Source organism: Balaenoptera ricei, chromosome 1 (genome assembly GCF_028023285.1).
Source record: "Balaenoptera ricei isolate mBalRic1 chromosome 1, mBalRic1.hap2, whole genome shotgun sequence".
Classification (NCBI taxonomy): Eukaryota; Metazoa; Chordata; class Mammalia; order Artiodactyla; family Balaenopteridae; genus Balaenoptera; species Balaenoptera ricei.
Window position 1 is genome coordinate 43,018,881 of NC_082639.1, and position 20,005 is coordinate 43,038,885.

The 20,005-nt window shown below is 36.4% G+C and overlaps 1 protein-coding gene across 3 annotated transcripts in view; it reads right to left on the minus strand.

The window, feature by feature from the left end:
• Window positions 1-20,005, minus strand: part of EPS15 (epidermal growth factor receptor pathway substrate 15) — a 164,774-nt gene that overhangs the window by 124,888 nt on the left and 19,881 nt on the right. For all 3 annotated transcript variants that reach the window (XM_059922320.1, XM_059922319.1, XM_059922321.1), the window contains exons 2-5: window positions 8,885-8,926; window positions 5,537-5,626; window positions 4,625-4,672; window positions 806-901 (exon numbers count right to left, since the gene is read on the minus strand). In XM_059922320.1, the coding sequence (XP_059778303.1) occupies window positions 806-901; window positions 4,625-4,672; window positions 5,537-5,626; window positions 8,885-8,926 (276 nt within the window). The remainder of the gene's footprint in view (window positions 1-805; window positions 902-4,624; window positions 4,673-5,536; window positions 5,627-8,884; window positions 8,927-20,005) is intronic.

Sequence of the window (20,005 nt, forward strand, 5' to 3'; positions counted from 1 at the left end):
ATAAGAAAAGACAAACAACCAAAGAAAAATGGACAAAGGTTACAAACAGATATTTCACATAAAGGCAATGTAAATGGCTCATAAGCATGAGAAAAACTACTCAACTTCACTCCATAAAACCAAAAGGACAAATTAAAACTACACTTACATTCCATTTGTCACCTATCATATTGACAAGGACCAAAAGTTTGACAACAGTATGTTAGCAGAAGTACACTCAACCAATTGCTGGTGGGACTGTGAACTAATACAACCACTATGGAAGACAAGTAGATATTATATGTGAAAATTACAATGCACAAACTTTTGAAACAGCAATTCCACTTCTGAGAGGTTACACATATATTTCTGCACATGCAAACTGACACAGATTCAAGGTTATTATTCATTGCAGCATGTTTTAAATAAAAGACTGGAAGCAAGCTAAAAGCCTACCAATAGGAAGTTAAATAAATTAAGGTAAACAGAAGCACGGAAATACTATCCAGCTGTAAAAAAGAATGAGGAAGCTTTTATGTAAAGATCTCCAAAACATATCAAGTTATTTAAAAAGGCATAGAATCATGTGTATAGTATGCTACAATTCATGTAAACTGAGGATATAGGTATTTATATGTCTTTATATACACATATAATAACTGGAAGATACACAAGAAACTAATAACAGCAGCAGCCATAAGAAAGAAAATCGGGTAGCTGAGTGATAGGGGTTGAGGGAAAAATTTTTTAATATAGTAAATTTTAATTTTCAAATCATGTGGTATCATTTTTTAAAATACAATTTAAATTTAAAAGCATTTCTTACAAATCTTGGTGGAGGAACAGCCAGGTTCAAACTACTCAGTGAAACCTCCAATCCATTCTGGGCACATGCCACAAGACGCAAAGCAACAAAGAATTCCTGAGAAAGAAAAGTATGAATGTTAAAAGCATTATCTATCTATCTATTCATCCATCTAACCATCTATCTACACACATACCTTTAATCTGAAAATATAAAACAATTCACAACTACTCCAAGATTTTTATGTTGCAGTGAATATAACAGCACATTTGCTTGAAAAACACTTGCTCTAAAATCAAGAAGAGATCTATGTACAAAGATATTCCTAATATTATAAACAGCAAAAAATATTAATATAAATGGGAAAATAATTAAATAAACTGATATACTGATAAATATATATATTTGGAAATATACCAAAATTAATAATCATGTTTCAAAGAATATTTAAAGATGTTAAATGATTTTTATAATTTAAGTGAGAAAAAGAATCTTGAAAAAAAGTCAAGAATAAAACAGCACCTAGAAGAAAATAAATAAAAGGTTATCAAAAGTCGCCTCTGGATTTAAGATTATAAATTTTAACACTAGACCAATCATTCAAGTGACTCAGTCACTGTTATTCCAGAAAAGCTACAAAGAAAAACTATGCAACATCTAAAACAATTATATAACTGCTTGATTTCAAAATATTTGTAAATCTCTCCCAAAGGTCCTTGGGTTTTTGGCATTTGAAGCCTCGGTCCAAAATTTAATTAGTGGAATGACACTGAAGCAACTTGTTTTCAGCTGTTCTGAGTTAAAATCAGGTCTGAGAATAAGCATAACAAAACCCTTTACTCCAGTTATGATTACTTGCAACTTGTCAATACTCCAGTACAGTTGCTGATGCAATCAACCCTTTACTGCTTTTCTCACATCTGTTCTCACCTACAACCTTCTTACTCAATACTTAACCTGTTCCTAGAAACTTGCACGTTGTCTGTTTATACAATACTTTGCCTTCACTAATAAATTTCTTGAAAAAATGCTATTTCAAGATCACCTCTTCTCTTTTCATTCACCACACAAGCTTCTATGCAATCTGATTTCAACTCCTACCATTAGCTAGAGAAACAACTGCCTGTGTTACAAATAAACTCCTAGCTGCCAAATACAATAGACTCTAAAATAAATTTTTTAAAAAAAAGCTTCATCCTACTTGTTCTTTTTTTTTTTTTTAATTTATTTTTTTAATTTATTTATTTTTGGCTGCATTGGGTCTTCATTGTTGTGTGCAGGCTTTCTCTAGTTGTGGCGAGCAGGGGCTACTCTTCATTGCAGTGCGCGGGCTTCTCATTGCAGTGTCTTCTCTTGCTGCAGAGCACGGGCTATAGGCGCACAGGCTTCAGTAGTTGTGGCGCGTGGGCTCAGTAGCTGTGTCACATGGGCTCAGTAGTTTTGGCTCCCAGGCTCTAGAGTGCAGGCCCAGTAGTTGTGCCACACGGGCTTAGCTGCTCCACAGCATGTGGGCTCTTCCCGGAACAGTAGGCTCGAACCCATGTCCCCTGCATTGGCAGGCAGATTCTTAACCACTGCGCCACCAGGGAAACACCCCCTACTTGTTCTTTTGGCAGCCTGGGCAGTATGATCCTCCCTGAAGCTCTCCTCTACTGGCATAGTTTCATAAAGCTCTCCTAGTTCTCCTCTGACCTTTCAAGTACCTTTTGTTGAAATCAATGTCTCCTCCCATCCTTTAAATGCTGAACTCTAAATAATCCTTTTTCTCTTCTCATTCTAATGAAATTCAATTACTCTTAGGTAATCAGGTCCACTCCCATAGTATGGATGGGCTCTGAAGTGAAATAGTATTGCACTGAATTCTAGTTCTGCTACCGGTTGTGAGGCCTTGGGCAAGTTTAAAAAAACTCTTTAAAAGGGGGGCTAATATCTACCTTGCAATGTATTTTAAGGAACAAAATTAAAACCACACTATAGGAAGAAAACACTATCATTTTTGGCACATAGAAACTCAGTAAGTATTGCTTTATTTTCTTAATTTCATATGTTAATTCAAAAATCTATTCCTCCAATGCAAACATCAAAGTTTATAACTGCAGATCCATAAATCCAGCCACCTGGATATAACAAAGACAACTCAAACTAAACATCCAAAGTCTAGGAACAGCAGTGAAGAATTTATTTTACTGTAAGTTCATGAAGATAGGGACCACGTCCTGTCACGTTCACCTCTGCATTGCCAAAACCTGGCTCAAAACAGGTACTCAACAAATATTTGCTGACTGAGTACAGAGCACCCTGGATGCCCATGCGAATTTAGTTTTCCTATGTCTCCAATGTACCACACTGGCCCTTCTGCCCAGGGGTCCAATGGGGACCACAATCTAACCTTGGAGTCTTAGATAAGAGACTGGGTATTCTGACCCCCTCATCTAATTTTTTCCATCCCTTTTCTGAGTTAGCTTCAGCTATCCCCATAGGGAAAATTAGCTTTGAGTAGTAGTACTCAGCCAATGTATTAGCACGTAGCAAGCTTTGAATTTAATCCTGTAGAACTCTGAAATCCATCCCCAACAAGCACAACTTTAAAGTTCTCTGATGGTGTCCAATGCCCACAACCACTTTCACATATTTCTGGTCTAAGGTTTACTTCTGGCTTGTAAACCATTTTTTGGTTTATATGTCAGAGATAAGACCTAGACCAGATTACACTGTACTCAGGTTTGATTAGCCAAGAGCTTCCCTTCAAATGCACAATACCATCTTAACATATGAATAATAAAATCCACTTTTGGACTTCCCTGGTGGCGCAGTGGTTAAGAATCTGCCTGCCAATGCAATGCAAGGGACACAGGTTCGAGCCCTGGTCCAGGAAGATCCCACATGCCACGGAGCAACTGAGTCCGTGCGCCACAACTACTGAGCCAGTACTCTAGAGCCCGTGAACCACAACTACTGAGCCCACATGCCACAACTACTGAAGCTCGCGTGCCTAGAGCGCGTGCTCCACAACAAGAGAAGCCACTTCAATGAGACGCCTGCGCACCGCAATGAAGAGTAGCCCCCGCTCGCCCCAACTAGAGAAAGCCCGCGCACAGCAATGAAGACCCAACACAGCCAAAAGTAAATAAATAAATAAATAAATTTAAAGAAAAATAATAAAATAAAATAAAATCCACTTTTATTTATAACCCTGTACACATAAGAAACTTAATTAATAAGATACAAAGAGCAAAGTCTCCCTGAATAACTAAGAAAAATAAATCCCATGTTATTGTCTGAATGTGTCCCCCCAAATTCATATATTGAAATTCAAAATCCCAAAAATAATGGTAGAGCCATTAGGAGGTAGAGCCTCTGGAAAGTGCATTAACCATCAGGATGGAGCCCTCATGAATGGGATAAGTGCCTTACAAAAAAGCATTCAGAGAAATTGCTAGCACATTCTGCCATGTAAGAATAAAGAAGAAGTCTGCAACCTAGAAGAAAGCTCTCACTAGAACCATGCTGGCACCCTATCTCAGACTTCCAGCCTCCAGAACTGTGAGCAATAAATTTATGCTGTTTACAAGCCAACCACTTTGTGATATTTCGTTACAGCAGCCCAAACAGACTACAACGCTCCAGGAGAACTAAATGTCACCAAACTAACACTAACCTTTGGGAATTAGGTATTTTAATCCCTACTGATTGGAAATATTTTCACTGTTATAACACTTGCCCTTGCAAAACCCTAATTTTGGGAAAAAACCAATTTTTAGTTTAAAAATACAAAAAATTGCTGACTATTTTTTATTCTGAATCACTCAAAAATTTTTCATGTCAATCTCTGAATCTTACTTGTTTGTTCAGGATACCTTTGCCATCTGTGTCAGCTAAATCCCAGATCTGAAATTTAGAAAAAAAAATTTTAACAAAAATCACCTTAAAGATAAATTAAATCCCTGCAATTTACAACCTCATGCTCTTTGGTAGTCAGATTTAAGAATCATAGAATTAAAAGTGGAAAGAAACCTTAAAGATCACTTAGTGCAACCCTACACAAAGATACTAAGGTCCAGTGAGGTTAAGTGACTTACTCAAGAATACCCAAGGCATCAGGGAAAGAACTGAACACCATATTCTAACTTCCAGTCCAATGACTTTTTTATTAACCCAGGTTCTAACTCCAAGTCCAATACTCTTTCTACTAGAACATGCTACTTTGATTCTAGATCCTTATTAAGATGATATTCTTAGTTAATGTTTATTTGTGAGTAAATTATTAATAATGATTATTTTTCAGGGTTTGAATACATATCAATATCATACATAAGGATTTGTAAGGAGATCAAGCCAAGAGAGGGACTTTTCCACCTCTTTGTGCTCCTTCCTAAGCCTCTCATCCCCTACTCTATTTACCACATATTAAACACAGAGACAGTTCTAATAGAGGAAGTAGGGAAAGAGCCAATTCTGAGTGGGTGGCAAGGTTCCCAGCCTGCACTGTTTCTCCCCACATCACTCAAATGTACTATTACTTCCTCATTTCATCCTACTAAAAAGTAATTTGTTTTCTAAAAATCTGAAAAACACCTTATTTTTCAAGAGGGTAAATCACTACACCAGAAATTCCCTCCACTGCATTACTGTAACTGCTTCCATGACAGTTCTAACTTCTAAGTTTCTTAATGGTTATCTGTCTGAATTTGCTCCCAATTTATCTACACTAATAAATATTCATTATATCTAGTTACAATGAACAAATACTACCTTTCCAAGTATCAGGTCTGGAAGTCCTGATTTTTTCAGGAATACAGCAGCATCAGAAGCCAATACCCTTCCAGTATTGCCCGTATCAACCTGAAAAGATACAAACCATAAGCTGACAACAAACATGAAGACAAAATTATGATTATTTACCTGCCTTTCTCCCTGTAATTTGGGAACTGACTTTTTCAAAAAGGGAACAGGAATCCTTTGACTAACGAAGGCCATGGAATATTGGAGACCCATATGAGAAAAGTACCATCTAGACAGCACTGTCAATCTACAAAGTGTTTTTTTATCATGCCCATTACACACATGATAAAACTGAAGCTCAGGGAATTCCCTGGCAGTCCAGTGGCTAGGACTCAGTGCTTTCACTGCCGGGGCCCGGGTTCAATCCCTGGTCAGGGAACATAGATCCCACAAGCCACAGAGCGCGGCCAAATTAAAAAACAAAAACAAAAACAAACAAGAAAACAAAAAAACAAAAAAAAACCCCCTGAAGCTCAGAGGAAGTAGAACAGATTAGTGGAGTCATAACATTAATACATGTCTTCTGATTCCAAGTCTTCTACAGCTGCCATTTAAATTCCAATAAACTTAAATGGCAATAGAGGAAAAGGGCAATAGTTCCTGGAGAGGTCTTCTGATAAATGGGAATAGCTGCACAGTTATCTGTTTTTTTTCAAATATCTTTAAATAATTAACTTCTGCTTTTATACATACTCTTAAGAAACTGCAACACTTTTTTAAAAAATCAAAGCAATATCAGTTCTAAAACCAGCAGTGACTGCAGTATAAACCTAAAAGAAATTTTTAAAACTGCTAAGTTCCTAAAGCACATTAAGGGAAACACATCATTTTAACTGATGCGGACTTTCCTTTAAGACAGAACGAGGTCACCAAGAACAAAAAAACAGTTCAAAAAAAATAACGACTCTCACTTCCGTAGAGATTTCCTAAAGTAAAGTTCTATTTGTAAAAATGAAAAGTAAATTTTTAAAAGTCATGGGAATAGTAGTAACATGATACGAGGATATTTGTGAGCTGTTTTTCCACTTTAGTTAAAAAATTGCTTGCTAAAATATATACAAAGCATTCCAGACAGACCAATCCCAGCAAAGAAGCAAAAGAGAAATCCTTTCTTTCAAGTGCTAGAACATGGGATAAATCGGGCACTCAGCAAAAAGGAAAGAATTGCCCAATCCAAATTTGGGGTAACAAGGAGGTACAGAAAGAATATGGTCTTCCGTTCTTTCCCTGATGCCTTGGGAACTCTGCCTCTAGAATTCTCCACAACTCCTTTTCTTTGCCTACCCCTTGACCAGGGTGGGATAAAAAAGGAACAACTGCCCCCCCATAGCCTAGAAACAGAGGCACTGAGGGGAAAGGGAAAGCCAGATCAAGCTCTTATGACATATTTATGTAGTATATTCCAATAAATAATTTTACTATCTTCCATTCTTTTGGTTATTATAATAATTAAACACAGCCATTTAGCCTTTGTCATCTACAGGCAGTTTCTGTTGTACTCTGATGCCTGCCTAAAGGCTCTGCCATAAGCTAAAGGCCACAATCTGTGTTGTTAACAAAGAAAGTCTCAGAGCCTCATGGAAAGTATGATACCACATACTCTGAACTATTAACACTTCAAAAGATAGACTTGTGGGTAAAGACTTCTGGGCTGACATCACTTAGACAACTTTCAGACTGTACTGTTAGACCAAGTCAAAATTCCAGGACTCTGCATTCTGGAAGTAGATATATCTCTTGAAAGCAGACTCCTGACCCAAGAGGCAGGGGAACAAGAATTAAGTACACAGGGCTGAATGAAGTGTTAAGGAAAATTCAATTATGATTATTTACGTGGAATATTGTTGGTATTATTTTTACTATTCTATTTTCTAATGGATATGTGGAAAAGCCCTTTCTTACTCTATATCCATCCCTCAATTTAGTAGGCTCTGCTTCTGTAAACTGAATGAAATAGTTTTCAATGGTATTTGATTCTCAATGACGCTTCAGAAATCAAAACCAAATCCTTTAACTGAATGTCCTTACTTTCTATGGCCATATAGTTATCAAATAAGTTAAATAACAATTTATTCTCCTTTTTATCAGGTTATAGTTGAGTAAACCAATTGTACAAAAACAAGGCCATATTTGAGAATGATTCTCTTTTATTCAGATAGAACAAGCCGCTATTAAGGATCAGGGATTGACTTTATGTACAACCAATGTCTACAAAGGCCCCACAAGAAGACTGGCCTGCAACATGTTTGTAAGATCCCAGTCACTCAAGCAGTAAAGCAAGGTCACGTAACAGGCTAGAAAACTTAGCAGACATGGGAAACCTCAAGATGAGGTAAATGCACTCAAATTTATACTGCATGTGAAATACGAAGAAGAGAATTTCTAAAGTTTGGATCCTAGCCTTAAAACAGAAGAGGCTTTAAAAAGTACAATCTGAGATTCTTTAGAAATTTCAAGCAGAAATTAATCAGCTGGCCTTAGAAGTTGTTAAATAGTAAGTGTATGGCTTTAGATTTGCAAGTCACACAAGGAGACCTATAGTGATTCATTAATACTTGCTGCAATACGTAGATTATCCAGTTTCTTTGTATAAGGAGACCAGCCTTTTCTATAATTATGATCACAAGGTGAAGAGATTATCAAGAAAAATGATCTGATTTTGGGAAATGGGCAAATAAGACTGTCTACACTTTCAGGAGATTAGATAATCTCATCTATGGTTTGTACCTTTGACTTTCTATCAACTCGGCTACTTTACACTCTGTAGGGGTAGAGGTTAAATTATATAAAACTGATAGCAATGCAAATGATTCCTATCCATACCAATGAAATTAATTTTCTCTGATAGAGAATATAAATCTCTGTAACTCATATTCCCATTTTTACACCTCACTGGTTCTCCCAATAATTAATGAGTTGAAAAAAATCCTTGACACACGTTCATTTTATATTTGTATGAGTCACGGTTTTAACTTCATGAAAATTAAACTTTAATAAGTCTTAAAAACAACATAAAAGTCATTTCTATTTAGCTTATAAATTAATTTGGATGTTTATATCTGGATGAATATATCTAATGCTACATGGATTTTTAAGATAGATATTTAAGACAATTAAGTGTTTGGGCTTAATTATCTTTCCTTCATTTTTCTGGGAGCTTGTTAAAAGCATTAATCAAAGCAGGAGATTAAAGCACAAGAAAATGAAAACAAAAAATGTCAAATTTATTCATCTGGATGGTAATCTGCATATATACAATCAGGAGTTGAAAGTATATTCTATGTTCAATCTAAGAAGACAAAGAAACAAACATCTTACCTGTCTATAGTATTTTTCATATAGAGGATTCCCACTTGATAACTAAAATAAATAAATAATTAGAAATTAAATGCTATTCAATGACTTCTATTAATGTATTTGCATTCATCCAACAGATATATGAAATAAAGATAAATACGATTAAAATATCCTTGATTTCAAAAAGTTTGGTATTGTTTCTTTCTGGGGGCAGGAAGGGAAATTGAATAAAGGCAGCCACATGGATTACCAAGAATCAGGTAGACAAGAAATAAAACAAGAATTTTAAAATTATTTTTGACATCAGAACTCTTTTCCTCATGTAAAATTTTACTCAGAAACCCAACATATAACAAATTAGGGGTGAAATGATTTGGTTAAAGACGAATTGAAAAGCCCAAAGCCTTAAGCATTCATCCTCTACCGAAGTGCCCAAGGTACCTATGAATACGATTCAAAAACCACTTCAGTAAAATAATCAAATGAATACACAAACTAATGAACAAAAAGACGATCCTGATATCAGATCTGAAATGCTTGCAGGAAGGGAGTGCTATTCAATTCATACCACAGTTCAAAGGGCTCCTTGGTCAGCTGATGAACATCTGAAAGGCAGCTTAGGAGTATCGATGTTTAAAGGCTCAGGTTCGCCTGTACATGAATGTGAAGAGTGTTCTGGAACCAGGAAGGAAGTCCAGGAAGGCTTCATAGGGTTGACATCAGTACAGAAATTTGAGGTGTAAGGGAGAAGAGGAGAGGGTGATTCTATACAAAGGTAACAGCATGCCAAAATGCATGCAATCAATGGACATCTCAGTTATGTTTGAAGAGAATAGTAAGGAGTTCTGAATGGTGATAAGGATTACAGATAAGATTATAAAGTGTTATAGAAGACCACTTGTTCAACTGCCATGCTAAAAGTAAAGAAAACAAGGATGGAAAAGGGGACAGATTCAAGAGCCATTAACTACCCAGTTGTTTGGTCAAACACCAGTCTACAGGTTACTATAAAGGTATTTTTTTAAGATGTGATTAACATTTAAAGCCATAAACTTTGAGTAAAGCAGATTATCCTCTATAATGTGGGTAGGCCTCATCCAGCCAGTTGAAAGCCCTAAGAGAGAAATGACTGAGGCCCCCCCCAAGGAAGAAGGAATTCTGCCTCCAGAACGCCTGCAGACTCAGCTGCAACATCAACTCTTCCCTAGGTCTCCAGCCTGCCCTGCGGATTTAGTACTTGCCAGCCTCCACAATCACATGAGCCAATTCCTTAAAATTAATCAATCAGTGTGTGTGTGTGTGTCTGTCCTGCTGGTTCTGTTTTTCTGGAGAACCCTAATATACCTAGTCTTAGAGAGGTTACTTGTCCAAGCTTTTAAATGGCGGAGACTGGACTTAAATGCAGGACTGTCTCACTCTAAGCTCCATCTTCTTTCACATTACCATGCTGTTTCCCATATGCCCTGGTTTGCTCAGGACAATACAATCTGTTGTCTCAGCATCCCATCCAGTTTACCACTTGTCTCAGATTTCTCACTTTCTTAAATGAACTATTTTTTATTAACCACTACACTAAAATAAACCAGGATGAATTTAGTACACCTCTACTGTATACATCTAACTTCTGGCCAAGCTAGTAGTGTCTAAGTGCTCTAACCACTGAACAAGTGATGAAATTGTAAAGAGGACTAACGATAATTCCACTTTTTTCCTGACTCTTTACAGATAAAACATAACTAACACCTTTTCAAGGACACCATGCAAAAGACTCAGTGAAAAGTATCCTCAGACACAAGCAACCATGGACAGGTAACTCCTTATATCCATTCGAGATTGTGGAAGAAATATTTTACACTGGTGCTTCTGCTGGCTCCTGGTGCTACTGACTGATGTGCCAGTCAGTACAGTGACATGTGCAATGACCTGCAAGATCCATCAGGCCACTAGCCAGCCAAGTAAGTGAGAAATTACAGGTTAGGCGCAAATGAAGTATGTGTGAGGAGTCAACAGTCTAAAAACTCGAGGTGGTTTTGTCATTTATTGTATGGTATAATTCTACAACTGTTTATTTATTTTGTTGTTTGACAATCTTTTTTTCTTTTTTTTATCCAGTAAACCCTTTCAGGAACAATGAGCTAAAGAGAAGAAATTATATGTTTAATACAAAATTAAGTACTAAATTTTCATTTCTCTAGAAAATGGATAGATAATTTGCATAAAAATTTTAAGGCTACTTCTATTTATCATAGAGCTATAGTGGCATCACTGTTAATGAGTTAGCTGCAAATGCTAAAATTTACAAATGTTTTCACATATCCCTGGTTTAAATTTTAAGTATAAAAATGGTATTGAAAACAAAAAAATACTTAAACATGGCAATATGTGTTCCCTACTTGCAACCTGTCATCAGATTTTAAAGGCTGGAATCTTTGAAAGACTGACTTTATACATCCAACCTAAGTGTCTCAGTATTGAATCTTTTTGAAAACAAGTCCTCTAATGACTGGTTGTATATTGTTCAAAATCAGTGGGAAATTTTTAATCAAAGATTAAAGTTCAATGAATAAAAATCCAAAAAAAAACAAAAAACTTCAGCTATTGAAGCTTTTAGCAAATATCAATTATTAGAAAGTTTGCCAAGACATGAAACATATCCCTCAAAAGCAAGGGAAGTACTAAACAAATTAAATGATGAGAGTTCAAACAGAATACAAGATTTAATTTTGAAATTCTATCATTACACTTTGTAATGAATTCTAGAAGTTCCATCAAAAGTCTTCCTATTTTTAACTGGATAAATGTATATTCTATACTGGAATGACATGAAATTACAGAGAGCCTATGATTTCACAGCATCTAAATTTAGTGGAACATGTAAAATAATCATAAATAGGGACAAATTATATGACAAGATTTGTCTTATTAAAAATTTGTCAAAGAGTACCTTTAATAGAGGCAAAAAGACAATGCCTGTGAAAATACTGGGGCTGATAAATTTACAGTTTTCAATAAGAAAAAAATTAGAATTAACAATATTCTCCATTTAGCAAAATTGTTTCTGAGGTAGCCAGGTAGTTCACAACATGTAGAGAGAGTATGTTAGCAATTAAAAATAGCACTGCTGGGAATTTCCTGGTGGTCCAGTGGTTAGGATTTGGTGCTTTCACTGCCGTAGGCCCGGGTTCAGTCCCTGGTCGGGGAGCTAAGATCCCACAAGCTAAGCAGCATGGCCAAAAAATATATATATATAGCACTGGTTACAGAGAAGAGTCAACTGTCAACTGTAAGGGTTAACAACTACACACCATAAAATGTAACTTTGAAAAATGCTGCAGATAACTTTATGAAAAAAATTAAAACTAGATAAACTACATTGGAAAATAATGACATTGTTCAGAAAAGTATTAGTGACACAACATTAGAGACAGATATGTCTAAGAAGCTGACAAAAAATATGACTATTACCCAGAATAACTATTCTGCTTTTGTTTTTAAATATTCTCATAATCAATGTAAAGCCTTTATTTTGTTGTACTATAGAACAAATATTTTATAAAATTTTATTTCTGAAAACAAAACTATTTTACTGATGTAATAAAACCATTTTGATGGCCAAAAAAAAAAAAGTCAAAAAACATATAAAACTTTAAATATTTGTAATGTCCCTTTCATTCTCAAATATGTCCCAGTTTGAATAAAAAATTACATATTCACCCTACACCCAGAGAAGGGTATAAATACTTTGTTAGAGAAAGCAAATGAAATACATTCCATCAATAACAAAGAGTTATTTAAAGACAATTCAGTTGAATTTTTAGTACCCAGAAAAAAATTGATAAATAGTAAGAAATTCTGAACTCCAAACTGTACCTTATTAATCATCACATTATAGACTCACTGGTTACTACATAAATACATTTGAGAAAGCATTAGCTCACTAAGTGACTAAGTTAAGTACAGCCTGTGCTAATTAACTATACTAATACGATACAGCTAAGTGAGAATGGAAAAAGCCATCCAAATTGCCAATTTACTCTTCAAAGTAAGATGATCAAAGAGTGTTTGGTGTATCTTGGTAAAATTGGCTTTTTTTTTTAACTGAAATATGATCATATTAGATTTAAAAAACATCACACGTACACAACACAGTGAATGCACGGAGAAAAAATTTTGAGAGGCATAGCTAAAATGGTGACAGTAATTATCTCTGTATAATGGAATTATAAATGATTTTTACATTCTTCTTTATACTACTCTGTGTTCTCTGAAAACGTTTTTTATAATAAGCACTTCCTACTTTTATAATTAGAATAAAACAATAAAGCTATTTTCAGTTTGGAGAAAAATGTAAAAATCCGAAAATCTGACATCAGTATGCAAAGTTACATATAAATTTTTAGTAACTAATTTCTAAAGGAAAACTTTTAAACTAAAGTTATCAAAATCAAAATCTGACTTTTAAAAATTCTAACACTATTATAATTTAAAGCAATTATTTATTCATTGGCTAGATCATAAACACCTATCAGTTGTCATAAAGTAAAATATTCATAAATGTAAGAAGAATTCCTTCTAAAGAGTCAACAGCTATTTATTACTACTCTGAAAAAAATGTTAAGTGCTTGAAAATAAGAGATGTTGGAATGCCAATATAGTTTTGTAAAAAAAAACACTCACATTTTGGTATCAGGCCTAAATTCAAAGCCCATTCCACTACTTCTTAGGTGTATGATCTTGAACAACTTATTTCACCTCTTTGCAAAGCCTGCATCCTTATCTGTAAAGTGCTAATGACACCTATTCTTCATAGGTTTCGTAGGAGTTAAATTAATTGAATTAAAAAGAGATGGCTAAGGAGTAGGTCGTGTCTATTATATATTCGGCTTATGGAACACTAAAAAAAAAAAAAAAAAAACAGAGATGGCTAATTGTTCCCTAATATCCTTTACTCTCTTCTTTCTTTAGTAATAATACCCCTAAATCTTACTTGAACATGTGGACATCTACCTAAAGCTATATTTCTCATCCTCTCTTGCAATCCCAGTTCCCCTCAATGAAATGTGAAAGGAAATAATGTGCCCAACTCCCAGGTTGTGCACCTACAGGGAAGGAGAATGCGTTCTACCTCATGGTCCTTCTTCCAGCTGTCCAGAAGGCAGATTTGGTGGTGAAACATGGAGCAGCTATCCAGACTGAGAGATGGCAAACATGGTTGAGAATAAAAGAACAATAGAGAAAAGGGCTTAGGTCTCTGACACTATCATGAAGCTGCCATATCAGCCCTATACCACTTATCTTACTTGGACAGTTACTTGAGAGAGAGAAATTCTCTCTTGTTTAAGCCACTGTGATCCTAACCAATGCAGTGAAAACCAAAAAAAAAAAAAAAAAAAACAAAAAAGAAAAGAAAAGGGTGGGGCTGCTATTTTTATTAAGAAAAAATCAAGTATAACAAATTCTACTAAGGAGACTTCCCTGGCGGTCCAGTAGTTAAGACCCTTGTGCTTCCAATGCAAGGTGAGGGTTCAATCCCTGGTTGGGGAACTAAGATCCTACATGCCTGCCGCAGGGCAGAAAAAAATTTTTTTTACTAAGAAAAAAAGTTATACCATCCTAAGGTCTGGTAGGTTGTATTATAATCCTCAATCATTTATTCTCCTCTTACAAGAGTATTAACAGTCCTGCCTGTTGCCATGTGACTTGTAGTGCCTCTCTGTGGATACCCTACTGTTGGCTTGGCCATGTGACTTACTTTGGCCAATGAAATATGAGAACGTTCCAGTTCCAAGTAGAAGCTTTAAGAGCTATTGTGTGTTTCCACCAGCTCTTGCTCTTTTCTCTCTGCCAAGAGAACAGTAAGTCACAAATAGGGGGTGCTCCTTCGGCCTGGATCCTGAAATGAAAAAGAATCGTGGAGTAGAACCATAGCTGATTACTAGGGAACCTATAATGTGAGCAATAAACAAACCTTTGTTATTATAAGCTACTCATATTTTGGGTTGTTTCTTAGTGCAGCATAATCTAGCAAAAGTTAACACATAGGTAATCTAACACCAAAGTATACCAGGTAGTGGTGGGGGGGGGAAAGAAGAGGTCCTGGTTATTAGGGAAATTCACAAGTTAATAAACAAGTATCAAGAGTTGCTTCACATGAAACTTTTAGTTTCATGTTAGCAGGGGTTATGTGGTGGGAGGAGGTGCTGGATTATATGACTTTGAGAGTCTATGACTCTATAGTGCACAAAATGAACTGAAACTTTACATAGTATCAGGCTTATTGTAAATGGTTATAGTACAATGTGGAAAAGGTAAAAATAGACAGACATTCTCTAAAACAAAATGCCAATCTTTTTCTCAGTTAATCACAAGGTCCTGTGATACAGAGAATAACCAAAGAATAAATAAATAAAGAGGGGAGTGAGTATGAATATAAAGGAGTAGCATGAAGGATCTTTGGGATGGAACAGTTCTTTATCTTAATTATGGTTATAGCTACATGAATCCACACATGAAAACACTGCATATGCACAGAACAACACATATACACACAAATAAGTATCTATAAATTTGTTGACATTTGAATAAAGTGTGTGAATTGTGCCAATGTCAATTTCCTGATTTTGCTCTTGTACTATAAGAATACTAGGTGTTACAACGATTAGGGACAACTGGATGAAGGGTATATGGGACCTCTCTGTACTACTTTTTGCAACTTCCCACGAAAAGGCGGTGTCAAAGACCATGATGAAGTAGCGAGAAGGTGGTAATCCAGACAAAAAGAATACTGTGTATAAAGGCAAAGAGATACAGAAGTCCAGGTAGTGAAAAGGAGACAAAGGAATAGATTTTATTCTTTCAAATAAACCACTCAAAATCTTTTTAGTTTTATTCTCTCTAAAAATTTAAGAAATGATTAACAACTCAGTACTAGTGAACATAAAAAACAAATAAGCGTTATAAAGCACACGATTTTCTGGGTAATTTGCCATGCAAGTGTATTTGACATATTAACACACAAAACTTCAGCTATTTAGAACTCAGCCTTCTAATACTCCATTTTCAAGAGATCTGAGGAACCGGAAGGGGAACTAGCCCCTACATCCTTTCAGTTCCTCCACAACCACCCCAACCACCCTGCCAATAATGGAACAGCAACTCCTACCACCAAAGTACCAACTGAATACAACCAGACGAGCCTGTGCTTTTACACACATCATGTGACCAGCTTGCAGGGAAGGAGACTAAAACCTTCCGACAGGACTGTGATGTCTAAAAAAGACTTGTGTATTTCACAATACAACAAACAGTAAACGGAAGAAGACAAGAATGAAAAAATAAAGAGGAGCAACAGTGATCGACAGCAATCCAAACTGACAAAGGAAATAGCAATCAGAAGCTGTCTGGAGAGTCAAGAGCAAGTCACTAATAAAGAAACTTTAAAAAGGAGCTGGGTATAGAGGGTAGAGAAAAGCAAGTCATCTGAGCAGTCCTCACTGTGAGAGCCGGTGGGGAGGAGCCCAACAAAACACAAGCAGCCATCTGAGCAGTTCCCTTAAAGAATGAACAGTATAAACCCTAAGCTCTGTTATTCATAACTCATTTAATAATTTAATAAACATGTACTGGATGCCTTCTAAGTATAGAACAATAGGCTCAGATATCTGGGGTTACAAAAATCACACAGGGCTCCTGCCCTCTAAACAGCTTATATTCTAGTAAAAGTTGCAATGCTCCATTCTGCAAACATGCTAACACCTCATGCTTGTTCCATAACAAACCCTTATAAATTGATAACATAGTTAGCAGGCAAAGACCTAGGAACACTCTAAGAACAGTATTCTAAAGAAAGCTTTCAAACTCTGAATACAAGAATACATTTGCTTTGGAGATTATCAGAATTGAAAGATTAAAGGGACTTTAAGTAGACAGAAGAATTTCAAAAGACAGTACATCTGTATACTACTGAAAAACAATGGGTGTAAAGAGACCATACCAGCAACTCAAAGCAACAATGGACTAGCTTTTGTTAAATCCAATTCAACCTGACCAAAAATCTGGGTGGCAAAGTGTCAAAGAATGAATACAAAGACTAGTTTTGGTCTCTCATCAGAAGACAGTGAGTCCTACATAAGTCATTCTAGCCAGCCCAAAATAAACAGAAATCACTGGGAGAAGCATTATTTTTAAGCATGAATAACTAATATGTGGATTTATAAAAATTCAAATAAGGAACAAGTGAAACAAAATAACCACTTCCTGCATTTTACAGCACTTTACCATTTTTTAACATTTATTTTTAATTTATTTATTTTTGGCTGCGCTGGGTCTTAGTTGCAGCAGGTGGGATCCTAGTTGCGGCATGCGAACTCTTAGTTGCAGCATGCATACGGATCTGGTTCCCCAACCAGGGATCGAACCCAGGCCCCCTGCATTGGGAGCTTGGAGTCTTACCCCCTGGACCACTGGGGAAGTCCCTACTTTTTACAAAGGACATTCACAACTTCATCTCTCATGTCCTTTTTCTACACATCTGGACAACCAGATGATCACATCAATTCCCATGGTTCAAATACTACACTTATGTTGATGAATATCAATTGATACCTTTAGTTCTGACCTCTTCTCTGAACTCTCAACTTACATACCATCTACTTTACATCTCCACTTGGATGTCTCCCAAACATCTAACAGAACCTGTATTTTTTTTTCCTCCAAAAATCTATTCCTCTCCCACCACCAACTAGGTAGGTGCACAAGCCAAATACCTAAGAGTCAGCATATCCCTCATTCTCAATTTTCAATCTATCATATGCAAATGCTATCAACTCTAATTCCAAAACATATGTTGAACTCATCCACCTCTCTCCGTATCATAGTTCATATCTCATCTTGACTATTAGAACCTTTAATCCATCCTCTCTGCTTTTATTCTTTTCTCTCTATTCTCTCCACACAGATTGCAGAGTATATGTAAATATAAATAAGAATATAACATTCTTCTGTTTAAACCCCTCAATGGCTTCTCATTTGACAAAAAATTAAATCCAAACTCCTTGATGTGGCTTTGAGTCCCTGCACGATCCAGCCTCTGCTCGCCTCTCCAGACTCACTTAAGGCCACTAACTTCACTCTGATATTTCAGTTCTTCTAAAAGAGCTCTGTCCCAATTCAGTCTTTTCACATGTCATTCTCTGTTCCTGAAAAGCACAGGTGGTGTCTTCATTTTCTTTAGGACTCAGCTTAAATGTTACCCACTCAGAGACTTTTTTGGATCATCATAAAGTAGGCTGTTTTTTAAATTTTCTACTTCAGCCTTGCTTGTTTCTTTCAGAGACCTGTTACAACTTGTTTTCATTTTGTCTGTTTGCTTTCTTGTTGTTGTTGCCCTCACTATAATATTTGTTCCATGAGAGCAGAAAATCACATCTATCTTCCTCACCATCAAATCTGCAATACCTACAGCCCTCAAAAAATATGAGTTGAATAAATGATCATTAGTGAAATTCCTTCTTACAGTAAATTCTCAAATATTGCTGGGAATATAAATTAATTGATTCAACATTTATTGACAACCTATTACTTGCCAAAGATTGAGACAGGCACAGTGATGAATTATACATTCCTTGCTCTCAAGGGCTTTACCAGTCTAGCACAGAAGGAAGTAAGCAAGTCCCTTTTTCCTCAACCTCTTCTGAGAATGTTCCCTCCACCTCCCTACGTGAAATAACAGCTGGTCCTCTCCTGAAGAGAAAGCCTGACAGTCTTTCCTCAGAATGTTACCTCCAACCCCCTGCTCTAAATGAAACAATCTCTCACCTCCCTTGAAGCCCTCTCAAATGGCTGCTGTCCAGTTTTAACCTCCTGCCTATATCAGGTTCTAGAAATGGGATTAAAACCCTCTTTGCTCACCTGTGCAGCTTGTCCACATTATCTTTGTTTTAAAAACAAAGAAAAAATAAAGCTCTACTCTTTTGAGGCTCTTCTCTTTTCAGCAAAATTACTGTCTCCCTTTCCTTATCACTGTTATATTTTAACCTCCTGGTCTCTCTACTTCACTCATCTAAGGCTTTGGCACATGGCTCATTGTCTTCCTCTGCACCCTAAACCTCCATCAAACTGGATGACTTCACCATGGACTTGGACAACCCATCCAACAACCTGGCTACTTACTTCCTTGACGTCCTTAACACCAGTGGTCGCTCCAAAACAGTTATACAATGTACCACCAACATGGATATATTATGGCCCAGTCATCCTGTTACTCTCATAGTAACATCACTTCTGGCCCTTTTACCGTTATCCAAAACTGCTCTATATCCCAAACCACTATTTCAAGCATCTTGTTCTCCAACCATAACCTTCTCTTTCAAGTTATCATCCTTTGACCTTTACAAGGCCTCTTATCCATGAACCCTTTTACTTCGACTGTGATCCATCAGAGCAGACCGTCTCTTTGGCTTTACTTTCCTCATCATTCAGTTTATATTTTACGGTGTATCACATCAATAACCCTCTTGTCATTAACCTAAATTCCCTTGTTCCTCTTTTAGAACACACCAGGATAGCAAAACTCCAAACCTGGATGAACCCAACTATCCTCCTTCTTTAAGGCTGCCACTAAAAAAGTCACTCAACAGGACACACTGGTTTAACTATAAATTCGTGATCACTGTATTAGTTTGCTAGGGCTACCATAAAAAGGTACCACAAACTGAGTGGCTTTGGAGAAGAGAAATTTATTGTCTCACAGTCTGGAGGCCAGAAGTCCAAAAACAAGATGCTAGCAGGGCCAAGCTCCCTCTGAAGGTACTAGGGAAGGATCTGCTCCAGTCTTCTCTCCTATTTCTGGTAGTTCCTTGGCATGTGACAGCTTAACTCCAATCTCCACATGACATTCTCCCTGTGTGTGTGTCTGTGCCCAAATTTCTCCTTTTGATGTGGACACCAGTGATTTTGGATTAGCAGCCCACCCTGCTCCTGTATGACCTCATCTTAACTAATTACATCTATAACAACTCTATTTCCAAATAAAGCCACATTCTGAGGTACTGGGAGGTTAGGACTTCAACATATAAATTGGGGGAGGGGGGACAAAATTCAACCCATAACAACGCGTAACCTCAAATTTTTCTGCCAAACCTT